We start from the raw sequence: 16,953 nt of genomic DNA, 5'->3' as shown, positions 1-16,953 counted from the left end.
CTAAAGGGGTGTGAGGGGGTGGGGTGTGAGTAGATTTCAGTCAAGAAGCTAGAATCATTACTGGATTGTTAGAGACTAAAGGAGGGTTGTGCAACAAGCAGGAATAGAGTTGAGTTCCCCATCGAGAAAAGAATTACTTGGTGATCGATCCCCAATTATTGTCAGAGAGGGACAGTTTCCAAGCACCAACATACAACAATATCAGCTCAGTAAAAACTTTTATCATATATTGGCACTTCAGTCAGAACTTCTGCCTTAGCCTGTTACACTAACCTTCCAGATTCCTGTTCTTTTCCCCTTCTTGCTTCTGGCAGAATCAGCTTGCTATAACATAAGACTTAACCAAGGCTCTTCTCCTCCCAAAAACTTGTAATATTCCCCACTGGCTGTGGGATAAAAATCCAAATGTCCCAACCTGATATTCCAGGCTCTTTGCCTCAATCTGTTGTCACTCTCCAGAAGCACATTTCTACACTTGCCAAGCGAACTCTCCATTCCAGTTTTTCCCCAGATACACCATGCTTGACTCATATTTCTCCCACTTGGAGCACCCTGCTCCTTCCCTCTGCCTATCCAAATGCCATCCATCCTTCAAACCAGTTCAACCCCTAAGCCTTCTCTTACCCACACTATCCTCTCCTCCCTCAATTTCCAAACTACTTGCTTATGATTAACTTAGTCTTATGTAACGCTATATAATTTAACTGTTACTTTTCCTAGTCTTCGTGTAGTTTTCAGGCTCCTCATGATTTCTGTGGTTTTTGAATATGTGACATACAGCTTTATTTATTTAATAAGTGGGCTACAACTAAAACCCATATTGCTTAATTTCTATCATTCCTTCAAGATAATTAGAACACAATGACAGAAAATTTGATGATTCTTTGGCCCTATTTTTAGCATCTAGGATTGTAGCATGTATACAAGATATACTCCAAAGAATTTAATGAAATGAAGACTTTGTGGGCTAGCTACAAATTCAATGATTTGTTTTTAAAGTTAGATAAAAACAGTGCAGTAAATTGCTGCCTACCAAGTACACAACCAGAACAAAGGAACTATAATTCTGGGAGTCTTACAAATAATGGAGGGTATGAAGTAAGCTGTTTAGCCCATTCTCTCTGCAGCTGTGCCAAGCACGCTGCCTTGTTTCCACAGCTGTAGGTCTTCTAATGGGTATATAATAGATCACCTAGTTGTTAGATTTAAGTCCCATCTGACAGTCAGTCTAAATGCTAAGTAGCACTTGATGTTGACTTCTTCTTCACTCTTGAAACATTTTCCCTCGTCTTCTGTGACTTCCATCCAATCTCTTCAACAGACTCTTCTTGATCTACTTCCTGGCCTTTCTTTCTCCATCTGTGTCTTATTAAATATGTGCATTATCCAACCTTCTGTCCTAGACCCCTTTCTTTTCACATTTAACACATACTCTGAGTGATTTCTTCATACCCAAGGCTATACCCTGATACTTTTCAGCCTCCGGACACTCAAACCCATATGTCCAGCTTTTTATTGAACACCTCTCAAATTGAACTGAGAGATTTTTTCTCCTGTCTCAAACCTATTCTTCCCCAAGTGTGTTCCTATCTTGATGAAGAGCATCACCATCTATTCAGTAGCTCAAAAAAGAAACCTAGGCGTCATCTTCGATACTTCTCTCCTTTTCCCACAATCCCATCATCCATTCATCAATTCTACCTTCTAGCTCTTGAATGTATCTACTTCCTTCTGTCCTCACTGCCATTACTCCCTCCTCAGAATCACTGCAATGGCCTCCTATGTGGTCTCTTAGCTACCACTATAGCACATTTCTAAAATGCAAATCAGATCATGTCACTCTCATTTCAAACGCTTCAGTGACTCCCTGTCACCTTTAATACTTACATGGCTCGTCACTGTCTGGTACTCAGCCATCTTTTTCAATCTATCTCTTACCCTTCATTTTACAGTTCATCCATAATGATTTATTTCAGATCCTCAAATTCACCATGTACTCTTACCTCCCAGTCTTAATTGGGGAAAGGGAGAGTGCTCAATGACACAATAAATTAACAAAACTTCTGTTGCACTGGAAGTTGTAACAGTTTATAGGAGCCAACATCTAAATGAAAGATCAAATTAACCATTAAATAAAAAACAAAAAAATCTAAATAGGCTCTTGGTAAAAGTAACAAATGAAATAAATGCTTTCACTACACCCTTTCCTCATAGTTTTGGTTTTGATTTGCGAGTTTACGTGAGTTTTGTTAAAGGAGGAAAGTTAGGGGATTTAAAGAAAAATAGATGCTTGATGCAGGGGCAGAACAAAAGCATAAAGAGGTCAGATATGCTTTCTTCAGTGGATCCACCAGAAACACAAGCAAATAACACACACTCATTGTATATACCTTGATAAAGCTGACTCGGATTTATGTGTGAGGGCTGTAGAACCAAAATGCCTGGGTTCAAATCCTGCTGTAGCTACTTAGTAGATGTGTGTGTTGGACAAGTTTCTTAAGCTCTTCATCTATATAAACTAGAGAAATAAAACTGAAGGGTAACTTACTGAATTAGTGTAAGGATGAATTATTCTGTATGTGTAAGGTTTTACAACAGTGCTTGGTATATAGCAAGTGTTCAAATAACATTAGTAGCAGTAGTAAGATTACTATTATTACTACTGTTACGGAGATAAGAACTAAGTAGAATATTTTCTGCATGCTAATTTTGTAACCAGGTCAAAAAAGGATAGTTTGAGTTGGTTTTTTTTTTTTTTTTTTTTTTTTGCTCATCTACAAATAACTAAACCAAACACTTGTATAAAAGGTATTTCCATGTAATTGTTATGAGATTTTCTCAGTCTTTTTTGCAATTACAAAAAAATTAGAACTTGTCTAGTACTTATCATACAGAGGTATTCAAATGAACAAGATAACATGTCACTAAAATCACAAAACTTAACTGAGGAGCTCAATTTCTAGCACTAGAAGTAATACACTGAATTATAAGGAAGAAACTAAACAATTATAAACTGGGTATAGGATGATGTGTTATACTTTTCACTCTACTTTTGAATATGTTTGAAAATTTTTATAAAAGTCAATGCAAAAAACAATGAACTCAATATAAGTTAATTCTAAAACTCATTAAAGTTGAAAATTAAGTGATTACTCAATACAAAAGTTACACACTTCAATGACACATTAAAAGATAAAAAGTTTCTACTGTCATTCCCCCATCCCTTTTCTTCTGCAAACAATCCTTTACATCAGTGAGTATGTGAGGAGGAAAGGGAAAAAGAAACAAATATTTGTCCAACACCTACTATATGGCATTTATGTGTCACTTAATTTTACTCCTTATAACAATCATGACAGGTAACTTATTCTTATGCTTGTTTTACAGATGAGAAAATGGAAGAACAAAAAGGAGAAGAAACTTGCTCACAGTTGCAAATATACTAAAAGATGAAATCCAAAACTCAAGAGTTTTCCAATAAGCATTCCGGAACAAGCTGAATTCTCAGACTCTGTCCTCAATGACAATATACTCTGCTCTGTCTTCTTAGGACTTTTTCTTTCCAGAGACTTTAAGTCCTTAGCTAAATTCTACCACCAATAACAAAAATATGAGGGTTATATATAAGAATAGTAAATGATGCTAAAAATACATTTTTGCCATGGTGCATACTCTTCTCCAATAAAAACTCTGACAATGCAGTAACCAAATACATAGGTTTTTATAAAAGAACGATTTATTACATAGAAAACTTTCCTCAGCCCCACTTCACTGCTCTTATTTATCAAAATTCAAAATAACCTGTGACAATAGCCATCACTAACAATGTTTTCACTTATTCTTTCACCCACATTCTCTTATTTGATCTTTACAGCCCAGAAATAGAATATCATCATCCTCATTTACCAACAAGCAAGCCAAGTCAGGATAAATGACTTGTCGGGGTTGGCCAATAATATGGAACCGGAAACAATGCATGCCTTATGCTGAAAACTTCTGCCTTTCTTCGCCTATTCTAAAGAAAGATAACTGTTAATTAAACATCCATACCTGCCATAATCAAGTAAGTTGCAACAATATTGTGTTCAGTCTGTGAAAAGACCGAGCCATCTTCATTTTTAGAGTCTGAACTGTTGCCTAAATTATTTCTTAGCATTTTGGAGGGAAGATACCGAGACACCCTTCATAATAAGCCTTCGATAATTATGAACAGTTTTACAAGCTACTGAGGAAAGATTTTTCAGGACCAATCATTTCCACTTAGAGATCTCAAAGAAGGGCCTTTTCATAGAGGCCCTCCCTTAACAGATTTAATTGGACTAAAGAGGAAGGGATTTTAATTCCCAGAATAAGGGAAAAGCTTATTAGCAAAACAAAAAGAAATACCAAGCACCACACATTTTAACCTATTTGGGCATCAGTCTTCTTTCTAAGGAGATTATCAAGCACACACATCCCATTTAAACAATAAACAAACTCAGGAAATCAGTATAGGATCAGACTTAACTGATTTCTGCTGGAAATTAAGAGCCAGCCTTAGTCCTCTAAAACTATTCGGATTAAGGTCCCTGTTTTCTGTTGACCCTTCCAGTTTTTCCATTTTAGCTCCTTTTTTTTTTTTTTCTTAACAATTTAAATATTAGTAATAAAGAAGTAGTCTCCTTCCAACTTCCAAATCTCACTCTCCTAAAGGTTACCAGTATTGTTGGTGCATATCCTTTCTTACATTTTTCTCTGCTTATACATATATTCATACAAGTGTTTGAGGTTTCCTCCACTTGTATGAATAAAATGAGGGGAAAAAAATAAGTATATATGTGTATATGTATAATGCAACTTGTTTTCCCCTAAGGCTGTATTATAAATTCCAAGTCAATAAACTCAGAATCTAATAGTCTAATTTATTAGTAGCTATTTCATAGCATGGATATAACATGATCAACTCCACCATCCACCTGTTAATTTCCCCTATAGTTTGATATGCACATGAGTAATTAATATTATCTGTTAGTAATCATTGTATACTTTGCCAAAGCATCTGAATTCAATCACTGATATTGTAAAGTATAGAATAAAAATATTCTGGATTATTGCATTACAACCTGAAAACTAACCTGAACATATTTGGTTAGAATGATAAGGTATCCCTATTACCTTTTTCCCATATTCTTTATGTTATTAACATTATTAAAATCTGATTCTCCTCAGTTTCTTAAAATCAGTAAACATTAGAGAAATGCTTAGATGCATCAAAGTTAATAGTGTAAGCATAAAAAAGAACCACTAGAGGGCTATATTTACCCACTTAGTTTAATTTCATAAATCCTAGAATGGCACAGAAGCCTAAGACAATCCTTTTGCCTCAGTTATCTTGCATGTGTATAAACTCAAGATGAACAGGTTGATTTATCTGTCCCAAATCTTATAGCTACCAGTACTCACATTTTTATAAATGTAATGTTGTTATACCTATACTAGAAAAGAGAATCTCATCAGCATCGTGTCTTCAAATGACCCTAGAGCAATAAACATAATACCCAAGAGGAAATCACTCCCTTTAAAAAATCTGTCTTTTCTTTCATTCGGTATGCAAAATAAAACTTAGAATTTCTGAATTTGCTTTGGGTCATACTACCTTCCTTTTCTATAATAAGTTATACCTAGTTGTAGCATCCATGACAACGTTTCCAGAAATAATTATTCTAAAACCTGAGAAATATGTAATTTCAGATAGTCACCTTTCTGCTGCAGACGAAAATTTTGATATGAGTGAGGTATGTGCATTCGAAGTTCTTTTTTATGCTTCCTTCATGGGTGATACAGAAAAGCTATATTGGGATAAGGCTTAGAAATACATGTGAATTTGATTCAAAATGAATGCCTCAAAAAACCCAGAAACTAGGCCAGGTGTGGTGGCTCACACCTGTAATCCCAGCACTTTGGGAGGCCAAGGCAGGCAGATCACCTGAGGTCAGGAGTTCAAGACCAGCCTGACCAACATGGATAAACTCCGTCTCTACTAAAAATACAAAATTAGCCGGGCATGGTGGCACATGCCTGTAATCCCAGCTACTCAGGAGACTGAGGCAGGAGAATCGCTTGAACCTGGAAGGTGGAGGTCGCAGTGAGCCAAGATTGCACCATCGCACTCCAGCCTGGGAAATAAGAGCAAAACTCTATCTCAAAAAAACAGAAACTATAAGGAAAAAAAGGGAAAAGATATGGAAATAAAAGCTTAAAGATGGCCAGTGACCAAAAGATATGCATAAGCTAAAAGGTAAAATCTCCAAGTGGTTTGTCTACTGATCTATACATTATCTCCATTATTGCCATTTTAGATTTATTTTTAATGTTAAAAAAAAAAACTGTAGAAATGTTGCACTATTATTATTTGTCTTTGGGACAATGCCATCACCCTTTGGTGCTCACTAACATCTTTTCCAAACCAAAAGCAAAAACCCTGGCCCTAACACTGCATGAAAATTTCATCACCACAGTTTTAAATCAAATAATCTCCTGTCCTAAACTGTAAAAGCATAACTGCCTATTACTGTAAAAACTGTAATTTTCAACACATTTGCTCCTCATATATATTAATTCATCCTGCTGCAATTCCATCAATCAAAAAAAGATAAAACCCCAAATACTGACAAAGACAACACTGTATGCTCCTCAAATGAGCATTCAAGAGCATTCCTCCATGAGCATGTTAGATAATTTAACAAATGATACAGAAACATCATTCCTTCTGAGAAGTGAAAAATGAATGGCAGGGTAAATGGCTATCACAGCATTCTAACTTGCTACCACAGTCATTTCTTTACATTCACTAGCAATGGTGACCAAAACTAATTTCATTTTTAACATCCTTACCCAGCAATCTGAACATGTAGTATGCAATCAAATATTCATGTGTAGTCAATAACACCTTAAACTTTTAGAGTCCCTTTAAAAAAGTAAAAATAACATTCAGTAAAACTTTTAATATTCATGTTGGATGAGAAAAAGTAACTGCTTTTTAAAAATTTCTTGCTACAGTTTTTCACTTGAACAGAGCTACTCCATCTTTAACACGTTACTAATATGGAAAATTTTTAAATCAATTATTAATTGCAATTAGAGAAACAGCTTAACTGATTTATGTATTAAAATACAAAAGGGAAATACAGAGCTATCTTCTCATACATAAAAGGCCAGGGTTTTGAAAGGGGTGTTAATTTGTAAATACTCTTAAAGTACTGCTACAGCAGCCTATTTTTTAAAAGATCAGTAATACAAATAAATCCTTTTTTCGATCTGCAATTCACTATGTTTAAGTTTTAGTTATTCCTTTCTACTTCAAAAAATGGGTTTCATTTAATAAACACACTCTAAATAACTTAAGGGAATAAAACACTTTATTTTAAAAATTCAAATATGCTTCAAATGAAAACTCCCGTCCATTTATTAGGCACCCACAGAGTGCCAGGCACTGTACAAAACATTAGAAAGATTTGTTCATGCTCTTTTAGAGCAAGATTCACTCTTCCGTTGCTTTGCATGATGCTAACATTTTTGATCCACTGTCATAAAATGACCAAGATCTTCAAGACTTGCTCAAGAACCAAGTTTCCAATCCACAGTAGAAACAGATCATGCAGGTTAATACAGAAGTCAATTGGTGATGTCTGTCAACTGTTTCACTTAATGTCCTCTTCCTGATTAAGAGAAAATTAAAGTATTAAGGGCACAGAAAATGGATTTTTAATAGTATTATAACGTAAATCTCAAGTTTAAAATCAGCATTAGTTCCTATAATGTTTAGCAACCATACTTTACCAAATGTAACTGTCAGATTCATATACACCTTTTTTTTCAAATTAATAATAAAGCAAAACAAATTAGAATTAGGTTAAAAAACTGAAAACGCAAAACCAAGTGATATAAAATGAAACCACAAATTAGGCTAAGCAAAGAACACCATATGTTCCATATACTTGCTGGCAGAAAAAATTAAACTTAAGCAAAAACAAAATGCCAGATAATATCAATTCTAAAAATTAAGCAACTTAAAAATAATACCTACCTCTGAAACCACCACCTCTTCCTCCTCTGAAGCCTCCACCTCCACCTCCTCTTCCACCTCTAAAACCACCTAAAAACATTTATTAAATAATAATGCAAAATATTTAAATAGTAGATAAATAATAAACATTAACAGTTATTAACTATATAACCTCTTATACTGATAAGCCTACAAAGATCAATACAATAACTATAATTATAATGAATAAAAAAAGATTCATATATTTTATCATGGAAAAAATTTTACAAGATAAAAATGGAGAAACTAGTAGTTTACCAACTGGGCAACAGGTTAAATCCCCAGATTATTCAATTTCAATAAATTAGAAAAACTTGTTAAAGTATGATTAAGTCTTGTTAAATGTATGATTATTGCCTTAGCTCTTGCTTATGATAAATACTTTTTGATTCCACTAAGGATAGTTTGATAGAACTAAGGCTTTGTATCCTAAGAACAACGGATGGCAGATATGGGTGCTTTTGTTCTGGGGGCACGATAATAAATATGATAGTTAAGGTTAACTGAGCTACATAAGTTAAGATTTTAAAAAAATAAGATAGTTGTGAATTTTTTGAAATGTTAAATGATACTCAACATCAAATGAGAACAGGGGAATCTCTATTTATCAAATTCTCAAGAAGGTACCCCTGAAAATTTTCCTACCCATATGGACACAAAAAAGTACCTTTATAGAGTGAAATGATGATTAAATTGAGAGATGCCAAAGTAAAGCATTCCTTCTCTTTTTCAGCTCCAGTAACAAAAGCTGTCTAAGCCCAACTTTCAGTTCCTCTCCCTTTCCGCTTTGGCTCTGCCCATTACCTCATCACTCCCCGTCCTCCTACTCCCAGGGCATGGCAGTCTCACTCCCCAGAGCCCTGCTGATCACCTAGCTGTGCATAATGATGAATGTGCCAAAACCTTGGGGGAAAGGCGTACATCTAAACAGTGAGATCACAGCAATGAATTTATTCGTTCTTGACACGACATCAGAAGATATGCATTTTAATTCTAGGTCTGCCAATTGTTTGACTGGGGCAAATTAATTTCTGTAAGTCTCCATTTCCTCATTCATAAAATAAGGATATCATCTATCTCAAAAGCTTTTGCTGAGTATTAAAAGAATATACACGGAAATTAAAAGAATGTATGACCAGCTTTCAGTATGCAGTCTACACTCAATGATATTAACTAAGAAATTAAAATTAAGATAATCCTATGGTTTATTAAAATGCCCAAGAAAACATGAATAACCCAAAGAAATGAAGTCCCTCAAAAGTATACTTTAGTAGATTTTTTTCTTTTTAAGCAAGTTGTTGAAATGAAGCATTATTATGATGGACGATCTGCCAATATTTGAAAACAGCTTTAATAAAAAGAACCATAAGGGAGGGTTTGCTATGTACAAAGCTAAATTGTATTATATTAATCAGCTATGACTTTGAAATTTCATCAGAAATTTTCCCCAAGTAACTTACCGCCTCTGCCACCACCTCTGCCACCTCCTCCTCTTCCTCCTCCTCGGCCTCCCCTGCCACCACCTCTTGGAGGTCCTTTCTCACCTGGAGGTCGAGGTAAAAACCTCTGGAGTGGCAGCAGCTTATATGGGTCTATATAAAACTGGAAACATAATAAAAGCAATTAGTGTACGACTTGGGGGACAGTATAGTATAATCATTAAGAAGCTACGTGATAGAGTCAAAACTGCCTGGGTTCAAACCCCCCCAACCCTACCACCTTCTACTATGTATCTCTGGGCAGGGACTTAATTTCTTACTACCTTAGGTTTCTTTTTTTGTTGTTGTTGTTGTTTTTTACTTTAAGTTCTGGGATACATGCGCAGAACGAACGAGCAGGTTTATTACATGGGTATACATGTGCCATGGTGGTTTACTGCACCTATCAACCCATCATATAGGTTTTAAGCCCCGCATGCATTCAGTATTTGCCCTAATGCTCTCCCTCCCCTTCCCCCCATCCCCCTGACAGGCCCAGGTGTGTGATGTTCCCCTCCCTGGGTCCATGTGTTCTCACTGTTCAACTCTCACTTATGAGTGAGAACATGTGGTGTTTGGTTTTCTGTTCCTGTGTTAGTTTACCTTAGTTTCCTTATCTGTAAAATGTAGAGAATAGAGTACCTATCTCACATGTTTGTGTGATGATCAAAAAAGTGATGTATATAAGGCACTTGCACTTTGGCACACAATAAGCATTACATGCATATAAAAAAATCAAGACCAATTCAATCTTATTTCTCTTTAGAAATAGATTATTTAATATTTCCACTCAACAGAATTGCCGTAAGAAAAATAAAACTATTTAAAACATAGCATTAAAATTCAAAATAAAGCATTCGCATACTAGCTGTTTCAAGTCTTTAATAAAGATCAAAAGGGTAACTATCTTCTGAACACACAAAGTAATGAAGGATATACAAAAACTATACCCATCCTATAACTGGGGTTAAAGAGGACATTTCTCAGATAATGAAATGTAAAGGGCATATTGTATCATAGTTCTTCTACACAAAACACACGAGGATTTCAAAACTGTAATATATTACTTATAATAAGATATCTGCATCCCTCTCTAGATATCACCTTATTACTCATCTTCCCTTCAGAGCCCATCATCTCAAAAATATTGTCTAGATCTACTGTTCAATATGGCAGCCGCTAGCCGCAGGTGGCTTATATTTAAATTAATTAATGATTAAAAATTCAGTTCCTGAGTCACATGAGCCACACTTCAGGTGCTCAATAGCTACATGTGGCTAAGAGCTACTTTACTAGGCAGGGACTCCCATCATTGCAGAAAGTTCAAGTGGAGAGCACCGGTCTACAGACTTCATAATAATGCAGGCTGGGTAAGGAGGGCTGAATCTCAACATAGCAGGGGGTACGCAAACCGGGAGGTAGAATGTACTCAAGTTAGTATCTGTAATTAAAAAGCAAAAACCCAAAAAACTAAGCCCTCAAATAAATAATTCTGAGAAAAGGGACAGGGATTCTGATGAATTTAAGTGGCTATTACCAGCTTCTTTGTTTTTCAGGTCACAAGATGAGAATCCCTTTTCAGCACTGTTTCTTTCTGGGTTCAATAGCTCCAGGCATGCCAGAAGCAGTCAATCCTGTGAGTATTTGCCAAGGTTTCTACAACTAGTAGCCATATGCTAACAACAAGCTATTGTTCCTTCTCATTTCCTATTCCATTCTGGCTCCTGGGCCCACCACTGCACTGGCTCCATGACTCCCTGACGTCTATGTGGCTGTCTTCCAATGAACACTTTGCATCATTTTGCCATAGCTGAGCAGTCCCTCCTGGAAACATTCTCAATTTTTGTGATACCACTTTTATGACAGGCTTGTGGTTTGCTTTTTTTAAACTGGCAATTACTTCTGAGTTTCCACTAACAGACATTTAGCTTTAGGAGGTGCCCCAAAACTTTTCATAGGTGCTCTTTTCCTTTTATTCTTTCTTCCTACACTGTGTTAACAAATTCCCAATTTATTTCCAGTCTAGACTCTTCCTTTAAACTTCTGACCATGACTGTCTCACATGTACCTCAACCTCACTATGTCCAAAACCAAACTCATTATCTTCCCCTAATCCCCATCTTCTGTACTGTTGCCCATTTAATTAATCGGTACCATCACCCACAAAGATGTTGATGTCAGACATCTGAAAGATGGTGATATTTTTTACCTCTTCAATTTCGATAGCTAGTCAATTACAAGGTCCTATTGATTCTACTTCCTGTACCTTTCATATATCCATTTTCTCCATTTCCACTGTCACTACCGAGTCCAAAATATCATCTCTTTCAGAACTACTATTATAGCCTCCTACCTGGCCCCTCTCACACAATAGTGACCTCTTCCCAAGGTGCCTTTGTATCTTCCCAGCATTCTTTTGACGCATACATTTAACTGTGTCATCCCGTCATTCAAAATTAAAACACAATTGAAACTAAAGTCTAAACTCTTTCTTAGGACCTGAAGGCTTAAGTTAATCAAGCCCCCTCCTACCTCTCTGGTCTTAATTCACATTTTTCCCCACCTCTCCTAAATGTTTCATTCCTAACCTATACGTCTGCCTTTTTGTATCCTTTCAGTTGCCTGCTCTCAGAGACTGCACACACTGTTCTCTCTACTTGGAATGCACTTTCCTCTTCCTCTTTCACTAGCTCAGAAACTCTCAAGTGTTTGCCTAACTACATCAAAATTATCCAAGTGCTGGCCGGGCGCAGTGGCTCACGCCTGTAATCCCAGCACTTTGGGAGGCTGAGGCCGGTGGATCACAAGGTCAAGAGATCGAGACCATCCTGGCTAGCACAGTGAAACCCCGTCTCTACTAAAAATACAAAAAAATTAGCTGGGCGTGGTGGCGGGCGCCTGTAGTCCCAGCTACTCGGGAGGCTGAGGCAGGAGAATGGTGTGAACCCAGGGGGCAGAGCTTGCAGTGAGCTGAGATTGCATCATTGCACTCCAGAACAGGCGACAGAGACACAGCGAGACGCCGTCTCAAAAAAAAAAAAAAAAAAATTAGGCATGGTGGCCGGCGCCTGTAGTCCCAGCTACTCAGGAGGCTGAGGCCAAAGAATGGCTTGAACCCGGGAGGCGGAGCTTGCAGTGGGCCGAGATCGCGCCACTGCACTCTCACCTGGGTGACAGAGCGCGACTCTGTCTCAAAAAAAAAAAAAATTACCCAAGAGCTTTTCCTGGGCCCTACTTAGGAGCTCCTAGGTCAAATTTCCAGAAGTGGAAACTGGAAGTACATCTTCTTAAAAGCTCCCCAAGATAACTCTGACATGCAACCAGTTGTGGAAACTGCTCTTAGTCAACAATCAGACCTCAGTTTCAAGCTCACCTTTTCAGCAAACACTACAGACTAAAGTTGGTGGCACTACAAAGCTTCTCATGGCAACCTGTATTTTTCCTTCACAGCATATATCATGTTATTGAAGTTCTTGTGAAATCACTTAGTACCTACCTTCTCTCAAATAACGTAAGTTTTATAAATTAAGATTCCACCTAGAATGTTTGGTCATGAATGCTTTTCAATAAGAGTTTTACATCAACAAAAAACTCTTACTCTAGCAGTTTACAGATTTTGGTAATATAAGCAAAAGTAGTGATTTTTACTTTCTAAAAGGCTGTATCAAATAAATCACTTTCAAAGATTAGTATGTTCAATATTTATAGCACAGAACATTTCAGTTTAAGAGCTTTACTAGTGATATGTTGGGAAAATCTCAAGTGCTCCAAGTACGACTTTCCTAACATAGGTCATTCCCTTATAAAACCAAGGATCCCAAGTATCATAAGTTTGACTCACCTTCTGTAGTTTTTTAAAGGATGAAGCCTTCATGTTTTCTGACAATTTAACTGAAAAATACTATTATTTTTATTAAGGAACAAATGAGCAATTACGATGAAAGACACTATCAAACCTTCTGAATTGATGTATAATTTCAAAAACAAGGTTAGAATATATAGACATATATAGGAAAGATAAGAAATGAACTTCCAGGGGCTGGGTGTGGTGGCTCACACCTGCAAACCCAGCACTTCAGGGGGCCAAGGCAGATGGATCACTTGAGGATGAGAGTTTGAGACCAGCCTGGCCAGCATGGTGAAACCCCACCTCCACTACAAACACAAAAATCATCCGGGCACGGTGGTGCTCGCCTGTAATCCCAGCTACTTGAAAGGCTGAGGCATGAGAATTGCTTGAACCCAAGAGGCGGAGGTTGCTTGAGCTGAGATCATGCCACTGCACTCCACCCTGGGCAACAGAAAGAGTCTCTGTCAAAAAAAAAGAAAAAAGAAAAAAGAAAAAAAGAGAAGGAGGGAGGAAGGGAAAGAGCGAGAGAGAGAAAGAGAGAAAGAGAGAGAGAAAGAGAAAGAGAGAGGGAAAGAGAAAAAGAGAAAGAGAAAGACAGAGAAAGAGAAAGAGAAAGAAAGAGAGAAAGCAAGAAAGGAGTTTCCAGGGTAGTGGGGGCACCAAACAGCTTCTAATTCTACATTTCCAGTGGCACCACTACATCCAAATCAGCCAACTTAATCCTGTAGTACTTATCCAAATGGCCATCATTTCTAGAATTTTCCAAAAAAAGTCACCTTGCTAGGGTCTATCATTTTAATATCTATGGATGAATACATTCTCCCCTTGATTCTCCTTCATGATTCAATCTGTAGCAATCCTGTCTAATTTAATGAAGCAACAAGTCTAATTTACACTTAACTGCCTCCTCACAAAAATACAAATAGCAACCTTTGAATATTATTAGGTCTTCCAATGAAAAAGGATACAAAATCTCTAAGCTGTCCAAATATTTCATCCACTTTTCCAATTTGTTCTTTGTTTTCTAAGTAAACAGGAGCATTGAAATAAGGCACCTTATTTTCATCTGTGGTACATTTACAAACTATATCATCTTCACAGGGATGCAGGAATTCTCCTAATACTGAAATAGGACAAGAAAATGTTAAAACACAGAACTATTTCAAACGATACTGACCCACTTCTTCTGGAAGCTTTCTTCTTGGCTACCTGGGACTTCACCATACCTGCTCTCCTCTGAGGCAGAAGACCACAGTCATTAAGAGTGTGGACTTCCTGGGCTGGTATACCAACTCCACAACACACTAGCTATGTGACCTAGGAGAAGTTACCCACCCTTTCTCTAATTCAGTGTTTCCTCTTTAGTAGACACTAGTAACATATAATGTACAGCTATACCTAATATACAGTAATGTAAGAACTCAATGGAATAACCAATGTCAAGTGCTTAAAACAGTGCCTGGCACATTGAGACCATTCCACCTGTAACAGTTATCTTATTAAAATTTATTATCTGATTCAAAACTCTGCTTCATTCTCTTGGTTATTCCTTTTCTTCACTCCCTTTTCTTCAACCCCTAAAAGAATCACCCTTTGTTCTTTTTTTTTTCTCTCTTGCCTCAGAACTTTCCCATTCCCACTACCACCTCTTTAACAATGATTCATTGTTTTCAAGGACATCTGGAATCTCAAAATAACTACCTTTAGTTCTAACTAACTAGACTGTCACCCTAAACTAAAATACTTAACACATTCCTGCAAAACCAACTCTTCATTCCTATCACCCAAGCTCAAAACCTGGAACCCTTTATTATCAGCATTAGCTAAGTTCTACCGATTTTGTTTCCTTTGAAATCTCTCTCCTATCTAACCCTTCCTTTTTTTCCTCACCATCCTGAATCAGGCTCTCAATGCCTCGTGTATGGACTGGTACAACAGCTTGCAGGCTGGAATCTTTTATTCTAGAAACTGCTCCTTTCAAACCATCCTGCATACTCATCCAACCATTCTTAGACACGCTTCACCCTCTCTCCTCTTTAATGTAGTAAGTTTCACTCTCTGTGACTTCCATTCCCATCTCATTATTAATTACTATAAAACTATCCTAAATGGGTCTTTTTCTCGACTTCCTCTTTGGCAGTTTCCCTCTCAAGCAAATTGTTTTCTCACTTATCTACTTTTAAGTAGTAATATAAAGCATGGGCTTTGGAGTCAGAATACTTGGCTTTGTATTTCTTTTTCTGTACAGACAGGGTCCTTGCTTTATTGTCCAGGCTGGTGTCTAACTCCCGGATTCAAGCGATCCTCCTGTCTCAGCTTCCCAAGTGTTGGGATTACAAGCGTGAGCCACGGCACCCAGCCTGTATTTCAGCTATACTTATATTTCAGCTATAAAAACTTAACTCTAAATCATAGTTTTCTCATCTGTAAAATTGGGGAATTAGGGATAAGTACTCGCTATTACCTATTTAATATCTTCCTGTCAACCCTGAAGTTCCACCTCCATGATGCATTTTAAGTATCCCTCAGCTTTCTTGATCTCCCCACCCCACCCTTACGTGCTACTGTACGATTATGTCAGTTTACATCATTCTCCACACAGGCTTGTGTATCCCAAACTTGCTGGACTAATAACACAAACCCACAACCCACCCCTATTCCTTCAAATAGGCTAAATATTGAAGACTGCATACACACTACACGTTCTGGAGGTCCTTGGTCTTGGCCTTTGTTAAAGCCTCCGCGGCCACCTCCTCGTCCAAATCCTCCCCTGCCGCCGCCTCTGAAATTGCCGCCGCCTCCACCGCCGCTTCCACCTCGGAAGTGGTTGCTGCTGCCGCCTCGGTTGAAGCCGCCACCTCCACCACCTCGATTAAAGCCTCCACGACCTCCGCCTCGAAAAGACATTCTCTCTCCTCCCTGGTGAAAAAAAAAAAAACGACCCGTGTCTTCTGATCACTGTAGCCTCTGAGCACACTCCAACCCCTCGGAGCCGCGGTGAGAACACCATAAAGGGGACAAAAGCAGCCCTGTCACCTCACCCACGGTCAGACAGCCAGTGACCACCAACCTGATGGGTGAAGAGTTTACTTCCTCATGGTCTCCCGAGCGCCGACCGACCAAACACACCAGCCTTGCCGCCCCAGGATTAGTACCTCCTCCCCCTTCAGACAGCAAGGTCTTCGCACCGCATCCCCTTCCTTCCTCCCTCCCTCCGGCAGCTGGGTTCCGCGTCCACCATTTTCAAATCCTCCGGCTTCTACGGTCACTCACCGGCGCCACGTGCCCCTCTGGCCCTGGCCTTGCGCGCACACCCACCCACTGGGTACTTCCGCCGCGCTGGAACCTCCTCGGCTACCGTACAGCCACAGAGATTTTTTAGACCAGAAACTTGAATAACTGGTTTGCCAAAAAAAAGGCAGTCACGCGCGGAACCAGCGACACTGGTTCCAAAACAGCCTTTAGCTTTGGAAAAGTGGCAATATCTAACTTTAACCACTAATTTACGACAGAGAGGTCAACTTGCCTAACGCGGCGCCGTG

At 38.0% G+C, this 16,953-nt stretch overlaps 2 protein-coding genes and 2 long non-coding RNA genes across 6 annotated transcripts in view; 2 read left to right on the top strand and 2 right to left on the bottom strand.

The window, feature by feature from the left end:
• LOC103236108 (uncharacterized) overlaps positions 1–3,661 on the top strand; it is a 70,826-nt gene extending 67,165 nt beyond the window's left edge. The window contains exon 5 of the long non-coding RNA XR_498061.3: positions 3,388–3,661. This is a non-coding gene — a long non-coding RNA (uncharacterized lncRNA). The remainder of the gene's footprint in view (positions 1–3,387) is intronic.
• The window catches only part of RRH (retinal pigment epithelium-derived rhodopsin homolog), a 19,958-nt gene extending 12,666 nt beyond the window's left edge, over positions 1–7,292 (bottom strand). The window contains exon 1 of the mRNA XM_007999533.3: positions 4,051–7,292. Within this exon, the coding sequence (XP_007997724.2) occupies positions 4,051–4,156 (106 nt within the window). The 5' untranslated portion in view covers positions 4,157–7,292. The remainder of the gene's footprint in view (positions 1–4,050) is intronic.
• On the top strand, positions 3,964–13,392 carry LOC103236111 (uncharacterized). Its single transcript, XR_498064.3, has 3 exons — positions 3,964–4,063; positions 11,118–11,197; positions 13,012–13,392. It is a non-coding gene; the product is annotated as an uncharacterized lncRNA (long non-coding RNA).
• GAR1 (GAR1 ribonucleoprotein) lies at positions 7,380–16,953 on the bottom strand. Of its 3 annotated transcripts, none has more exons than XM_007999535.2 (7): positions 16,685–16,953; positions 16,105–16,330; positions 14,380–14,534; positions 13,403–13,462; positions 9,544–9,685; positions 8,066–8,134; positions 7,380–7,697 (listed from the first exon to the last, which is right to left on the bottom strand). In XM_007999535.2, exons 2-7 carry the CDS (start codon positions 16,316–16,318, stop codon positions 7,684–7,686), a joined length of 654 nt encoding a protein of 217 aa, XP_007997726.1. In that variant the 5' UTR covers positions 16,319–16,330; positions 16,685–16,953; the 3' UTR covers positions 7,380–7,683. The 3 variants fall into 3 exon arrangements, with proteins under 3 accessions (XP_007997726.1, XP_007997725.1, XP_007997728.1); XM_007999534.2 differs by lacking the exon at positions 16,685–16,953 and adding an exon at positions 16,482–16,676; XM_007999537.3 differs by lacking the exon at positions 16,685–16,953 and adding an exon at positions 16,567–16,676.

The sequence above is a fragment of the Chlorocebus sabaeus genome, chromosome 7 (genome assembly GCF_047675955.1).
Source record: "Chlorocebus sabaeus isolate Y175 chromosome 7, mChlSab1.0.hap1, whole genome shotgun sequence".
NCBI lineage: Eukaryota > Metazoa > Chordata > Mammalia > Primates > Cercopithecidae > Chlorocebus > Chlorocebus sabaeus.
This window is presented reverse-complemented; position numbering and strand designations above follow the sequence as displayed.

Excerpts from the sequence above, each read along its gene's own strand:
- GAR1 (XM_007999535.2), bottom strand. The coding sequence starts at position 16,318 with ATGTCTTTTCGAGGCGGAGGTCGTGGAGGCTTTAATCGAGGTGGTGGA. Across the intron at positions 14,535-16,104 it reads ACCTCCAGAACGTGTAGTGT|TATTAGGAGAATTCCTGCAT; the intron begins GTATGCAGTCTT and ends GTCCTATTTCAG. Across the intron at positions 8,135-9,543 it reads CAGAGGTGGTGGCAGAGGCG|GTGGTTTTAGAGGTGGAAGA; the intron begins GTAAGTTACTTG and ends AAATGTTTTTAG.